The sequence below is a fragment of the Micrasema longulum genome, unplaced genomic scaffold (assembly GCF_059751315.1).
Source record: "Micrasema longulum isolate JH-2025_06_02 unplaced genomic scaffold, ASM5975131v1 h1tg000673l, whole genome shotgun sequence".
Lineage (NCBI taxonomy): Eukaryota > Metazoa > Arthropoda > Insecta > Trichoptera > Brachycentridae > Micrasema > Micrasema longulum.
This window is the reverse complement of record NW_028277869.1, coordinates 119,938-127,173: the sequence shown is the minus strand read 5'-3', so window position 1 is coordinate 127,173 and position 7,236 is coordinate 119,938. Positions and strand designations below refer to the sequence as shown.

The 7,236-nt window shown below is 34.5% G+C and overlaps 1 protein-coding gene across 2 annotated transcripts; it reads right to left on the bottom strand.

The window, feature by feature from the left end:
- Positions 1–1,345: 1,345 nt before the first annotated feature.
- LOC148279769 (uncharacterized) lies at positions 1,346–6,750 on the bottom strand. 2 transcript variants are annotated; one of them, XM_088229433.1, is made up of 3 exons: positions 6,634–6,750; positions 4,290–4,650; positions 1,346–3,680 (listed from the first exon to the last, which is right to left on the bottom strand). In XM_088229433.1, exons 2-3 carry the CDS (start codon positions 4,630–4,632, stop codon positions 2,536–2,538), a joined length of 1,488 nt encoding a protein of 495 aa, XP_088085559.1. In that variant the 5' UTR covers positions 4,633–4,650; positions 6,634–6,750; the 3' UTR covers positions 1,346–2,535. The 2 variants fall into 2 exon arrangements, with proteins under 2 accessions (XP_088085559.1, XP_088085560.1); XM_088229434.1 differs by lacking the exon at positions 1,346–3,680 and adding an exon at positions 3,812–3,928 and having other exon boundaries at positions 6,634–6,737.
- Positions 6,751–7,236: the final 486 nt, after the last annotated feature.

The window sequence follows — 7,236 nt, the reverse complement described above, 5'->3', positions numbered from 1 at the left end:
CCGATCATGGTGTATAGATAGAGAGAAAAAAAATTATAAAAAATACGAAAAACCAAGTAGAAAAACTGATGAAATTAAGTTAAAAAATTTAATATTTATATCTTTTTTTTTTTACAACAGCCATAAGTTTTATGATTATTTTTGTAAATGACAGAAAGGGAATTATTCAACAATATTTAATACGCAGTGACGTGTTTTTTTTTTTGTAAACAGAAATATAAGCGTTCCTTCACAAACCGAATATAATCAATTGGACCACAACCCGATTCAAATCACAAATCGATTGTGATCAATTGAAATAATGAAACTAATTTTGAAATTCAATTTTTTTTACAGCCAATAACTTTTTAGCCGTTGCAGTTACGATCAGTTTAAAAACTAAATAATTAGTTTCTTGGTATCAAATGCTTATTTACCGACTTGATTATTTCTTTTGTATAACTTATAATCAATTTTATAATTATTGGGTGGATAAAATAGGTGTAATAGTAGAAAATACTAAAGCAGGTAGGTGCGTTAATCTCTCAAGAAATGCCATAGACGATCAGTAATTGGTAATGACCGAACGCTACCCACGTGACATCTTTGTCTATGTTGTCTATGTCTTTTGTTGTGCCAAATGTCAAATTCCTCTACAAAAACAAGCAAATTATACGCGTTTTGTAGAAAAATCAAATAACTGCTCAGAACGTCAGAGATGAGAGTGATAGATGGGTTATATGGAAAATAGGCTGGTTCGATTTTTAATTTTTTGGAAATTCAAACCCCCTATGTGGAAAAGATGTTCTATAGCCACAGATTAAGGGAAAATTGAACAAAAATAATATTTTTACGATAACATTTGCCGCGAGACTGTCCAAGTTTGGATATTTTAACATTTTTATGGTAGTATTAAATAAATTTTTTTCGGGTAAGCAAATATTTATAAATGCTTTTTTTACAAAATACATAATACATAAATACAAAATTTAAAGATATAGATTACACAAACATCACTCTGTCGGATTTAAAATTTACACTAAAAATGCATTATGTAACTTAGTAGACATTATAATAATAAATATGTACATCTCTCTTCCCCTCCTTATTCTCTCAAGCATCTTTGTCGTAATCCCGCACAATTTAAATTTCTTTGATTATTGAAAAATATTTACGAGTACATGAAAATAACATTTTCATATGTATAAACTTATATGTATTTATTTGATATGTAAAATATTTTCTTTACTAACCTTGCATACTTTGTGGAAATCTGTTATTAGTTCTGAGTTTATACACTATATCAGTTTATTTACTAAAAATATGTGTATAGAACTGTTGATTTCCCAAATAAAATAAAAATATATGTTTTTTAATAGTATTTATTGCCAAGATAAAACATGAACACAATTGATGCAATTTTTTCTTAAATAATATGTATTGAGCAGTTTCAGAATTTTTGCTTCTTACGCTACAGTAAATGTTACGGTGTGTGAAGTGGCCACCTCAACCAGCCAACGACAAGCCATAAGCCCTGTAAATGCCTAGACTCCCATGTTCCCTTCTCAAAAATGTTTTTCATCCCTTTTTTTTTTTAAAGAAATATTTGCGTTCTTATGATTTACCCAAATATTTAATTTCGAGGGCCATTTTCAACGAGTTGTAAATAACTCACTATAAGAAAATGAGAATCAAGTTGGGGCGGAGTGGGATTCGAACCATGTACCTTTGAGCCGCGAGTCCGAGACACTAGCCACGGGACCACAACCCGATTCATTGTTGACAAAAATATTTCATTGTCCCTAGACTGGAACCTGAAGGGTAGGATTGATCGTCTTACATCATGTAACTACAATGATCACGTGAACCTGCAACTGGTGTACCAATGCAGTGCCCTATGAACCATAATATGCTGAAAGGGAATGACAGCGGTGATGATGAGAAGCCGCTTACAAGCTTTACCAGTCTGACGATGTCACGAGAGCGATAAAGCCGGGTTTGGCCTAAAAAACTTAGTTTACAGTTCATTAGATAATGTATAATAAAATAGTACCTATAACACTTTACCTATACCTCATATATTTACATATTACAACAGAGATGAAGAACATTTAAAAAAAGGTAATAAAGAAGTCTGGGCATCTACAGGGCTTATGACCTGTCATCGGCTAGTTTAAGTGGCCACTTTACACACTGTGTAACATTAATTTACGTTGCCTAGTATGTAGGTGAAATAATTCAATTAGATCAATCTCACCCGCATAAATAAAGGTTTCAGCTCTTAAACTTCACAAACATCAACAGATGAAAGAACTGAAGGAATATAGATGTTCAAATATGGGCAGGATGGTGAATGTTACACAGTGTGTAAAGTGGCCACTTAAACCAGCCAATGACAAGTCATAAGCCCTGTAGATGCCTAGACTTCTATATTGCCTTATTTAAAATGTTTTTCAACTGTGTTGTAATACGTTAATGTTAACGTTAACAGCTCCCCAGGGAGTTGAATCCAGTCCTTGTCTACAAAAATTTGGACAAACTCAAAATATTGTTGACTTAATACATTTTTACTAATTTCACAGTTAAGACTTTCTCACCAATGTGATTTAATGAATGATCAATTAAGTCACTTCTTTTGGAAGACTTGTATTCACAATCGGAGCAGGAGAATCTTTTTTCGCCAGTATGGATTAACATGTGTGATTTTAATGTACTCCTATGTGCACATTCAAATTGACACTCTGAGCATGAGAACGGTTTCCCACCAGTATGAGTTAACATGTGTAATTTCAATTGAACTTTCTGAGAAAATTTTGAATGGCACTCTGAACATGAGAATGGTTCCTCACCGGTATGAGTTAACATATGCGATTTCAGAGCACTTCTATACGAACATTTAAATTGACACTCTGAGCATGAGAATGGTTTCTCACCAGTGTGAGTAAGCATGTGTGATTTCAAATTCCATTTTCGTGCACCTTTAAATTGGCATTCTGAGCACGAGAATGGTTTTTCACCGGTATGAGTTGACATATGTGCATTCAGAGAACTTCTCTGTGAAAATTTGAATGGACACTCTGAACATGAGAATGGTTTTTCACCGGTATGTGTAAACATATGTGATTTTAAAGAACGTTTATGAGAAAATTTGAATTGGCACTCTGAACATGAGAATGGTTTCTCACGGGTGTGAGTTGACATATGTGATTTCAGAGTACTTCTGTGTGAACATTTAAATCGGCACTCTGAGCATGAGAATGGTTTTTCACCGGTATGAGTTAACATATGTGATTTCAAATGACATTTTCGTGCACCTTTGAATTGGCACTCTGAGCATGAAAATGGTTTCTTACCGGTATGAATTAACATGTGTGATTTCAAATAACGTTTTTGTGAACTTTTAAATTGGCACTCGGAGCATGAAAACGTTTTCTCACCGGTATGAAGTAGGATATGTCTATTTAAAGCAGATTTCTGAGAAAATTTATTTTGGCACTCTGTGCACGAGAATGGTTTTTCACCTGTATGAGTTAACATGTGTGAATTCCAATGACTCTTTTGAGAACTTTTATACTGGCACTCTGAGCACGAGAATCGTTTCTCAACGGTATGAGTTAACATGTGTGATTTCAAATTACTCTCTTGTGAACATTTATATTGACACTCTGGACAGGCAAAATATCGATGGACTGCTTGTGAACCTGAAACAAAAACAATGTAACTGTTAAACGACGTATATATTACAATAAATAAATGGAAATTGAAACATGATGAAGTGTTTTAGAACCTTTTTCAACAGGTCAACAAGAGGAAATTGTCAAAAAGAATGATTATCAGGAAATATTAAAATTCATTTTATTTATTTCTGGATTTTTCGTCCGGCTTCTATCTGGTCTACCTTTAAACCGTATCTTTTTTATGTTATTATATCATTGTCGACTGCTTGTTTCTGTAAAATAAATAAAAAAATATATTGTCTCTGGACAGGCACCTGAAGCGTAGAACTGATTATTGTTACGGATGATCGAGATACGCTGCATTTTATTATACAGTGTAGTGCCCTGTGCACCACCAAGCTGGTATAAGGATTTGATGATGATGATGTATTACACAAAATAACACAATTGCGGGTTCGATTCCTGGTAAGAGACAAAAAAATCTCAAGTCTGGGTATTCTGTGCTGTAATTCACAAGTGTAATTTGGCGTCCTGGCTTTTGGTGCAAAAAAGTCTTAAATCTGCTGCATGCCATCATCCATAGTCAACAGACGTAATCACAGAGCAGAAAATGTTTAAGGAAGTGTTACTTACTTGAGGCAATTTCATTCTTACGGGAGGAATCCAAACATTCTTGTTTAATGTCGGGATAATTGATATCCATCCCTGTGACCATATTCATATCACTGTTTATCTTAGGCTGGTCGGTACTGGTCCTAGGTTCAGCCTTCACGGTAGCGACGCCCGGCTCCTCGCTGCTGGGAGGATATGGCGCCTCTTCCCCAGTACGGAGAATATCTCCGTCAATATCGCCAGCCCCCGGTTCAGCTTTCACGGTAGCAAAACCTGGCTCCTGGCCTCCCCCAGAATGGAGAATATCTTCTTCTACATCGCCAGTCCCCGGTTCGGCCTTTATATAGACTGAAGCGATTTCCATAATATTTTGGTTTCGAGACTGGAAACAAAGTAAATCTTTGATCAATCTGATGATTTTCTGGAATAAAATTGTTTTAAAAATAAAATAAATGCTAAAAGCAAGAATCAAGATTTGTGATGTTTTCAAATCACCGAATTGCGTGTTGTAATACGATGTTAAACGATACTGGGAATATGATGTGTTGTTTTGTAGTAAGCGATCACTTTATACACTGTGTTACATTTTACTTCTACATTCTGCAGTTATTTTGTAACAACATGTTGAGTCGACCTTAATAATCGCAGACACATTTTGGATTAATATCTAGCCTTCTTATTATCTTCATCTCTGTTGAAAATATCTAAATATTGATATCCCTTCATGGAATACAGAAATTGTCCAAAAAATATTTTAACGAAATCAAAATATTGCTAAAGGAGATCAATAATTAATTTTTATTTTTTGCTCCTTTTTAGTGTAAAATGCATTTCTGTCGTTATATTTAAAAATGCATTTCTGTTTTTTCCTCTTTAATACCAATATGAAAAGACGATATTTTTCTTTTCCATCTAAAAATCATAAATATATTTTTTTTGCTACTTCTGTGTTGAATATACATGTCTGTCTTTGTTTATATATATATATATAAATGTATGTAAAAACACGTAAAAGCCTAAAAGGCGTTTAAATAAATAAATATACAATCACTGATATTACTTGGCTTCATTAACAGAATATCTTCTGATTTTACTAATGTCCGTACAATCAAAACTCTTTATTGCTCAACTGTTCGCCCTCTTCTTAAATATGCCTCCGTGGTCTGGTCTCCATTCTTTGTGAATCGCATAAATCACGTTAAATCAGTCCAGCATCGCTTGCTTCGAAAAGTAACGTGGATACTTGGACTAGAGAGAGGTAATTATCCTTATGCCGATATAGAGTCAATGTTCAATATTTCTAGTCTACAAAAACGTAGAACCAATATTGACTATATACATCCTGTGGTCTTGTCCCTTTTCCATTCTCTATGATTACCGAATGGAGCTTCTCGCTACTATCCGTGGCCCTGTTACAGGTCCTGTCGGATATACAGATCTGGTGGCTTCTAAAAAGAATTTCAAGGCTTTTAAAAAGTTTTGTAATCATTTCGCCGAATTGATCATGTCCAATCAATTTAATCCCAGTCAGTGAAGAATTCACTTCCCTCTCTTCTCAATCCAATGAAGTACATATTGTGTACTTCTGGATTACTTTCTTTCAGCACAAAGATGCTAAGGCTACCAGATTTCAGAGAGCTCCTTCGGGCAGCTTTTCTCGTTTGACAACGAGCAAATTTTCTGTGTATGTGGGCAGTACATAAGTCTCCTTGGCGGTGCCCACATACACGGAAAATTTGCTGGTTGTCAAACGAGAAAAGACGCCCGAAGAAGCTTTCTGAAATCTGGTGGCCTTAGCATCTTTGCGCTGAAAAAAAGTAACCTCGTACTTCATTGGATTGAGAAGAGAGGGAAGTGAATTCTTCACTGACTGGATTAAATTGATTGGACATGATCAATTCGCCGAAATGGTTACAAAACTTTTTGAAGGCCTTGAAATTCTTTTTGAAAGCCACCGGATCTGTATATCCGACAGGACCTATAACAGGCCCACGGATAGTAGCGAGAAGCTCCATTCGATAATCATAGAGAAGGGAAAGGGACAAGACATTTCGATTGACATACATTCAAAATCTTTAAAACTAGCAACTTCAGTATGAGCATTGCTAATAATATTTCATTACAAATTCACAATGCTAATCATTCCATCACAAGACAAGGAGAGGAAGAATGCACCCCTTATTAAGACGCTCGCCTCACGCCCGAGAGTTCCGGGGTCGATTCCCGGTGAGTGTAATAGCTAATTGTTATTTTTCTCAAGTCTGGCTGTAATTCGCCACTGTCGTTGGGCCGCCTGGCCGGTTGAGGCTCTACAAATCATATATTAATATATTGTTCCACTTTACAAACTGGAATCGTTACTTACGCGGTGATTTATACAAATGTCAAAACTTCGTTTAATCGTCCAATGATATTGCAATTTCTATATTCGTTGCCCACGAAATGGAGACGCGTACTGCTTACAATGCTTGACAGCAGACCCACAGATGAAATCGGATTAAATAAAATGTAATAGACAATCCTCAAACAATCATAGAAATCATAGCTATTGAATTTGTTTTTGAAAGTAAGTTTTATTTTCAAGAAATCTTTTTTCTTACTTTCCGTCGCCGCGTATTGAGTTTCAGTGCTGCGAACAGCGTTTAGTCAGTATACATACCTTTTTTTGTAAGTTTGATTATGTGTTATTCTTAATTTGTATAATTTATATTTTAAAAATTATTTCTGATTATCTTTTTTGCATTGTATTCTTTGGAATTTTATTATTTATTACTTATACCTTTTTTTCTAGATTGTTATTCTATTGCATCACATGTCATTATAATTTAATCTAATGGATTTTACCATGTATTTTTATTGTGGCTTGACACGAACATAGCCTAAAAAGCCTAAATAAGTTCATTAATATTTAAACTAGTGTAATTTTGAATGAATAAATAAATAGCAGTGCCTTGTTGAACAAATTACC

Bases quoted from the DNA above. Each gene is read 5' to 3' on its own strand.
- LOC148279769 (XM_088229433.1), bottom strand. From the start codon at position 4,632: ATGGAAATCGCTTCAGTCTATATAAAGGCCGAACCGGGGACTGGCGAT. The intron at 3,681-4,289 runs GTAAGTAACACT...TTTTTGTTTCAG, and splicing joins TAAGAATGAAATTGCCTCAA to GTTCACAAGCAGTCCATCGA.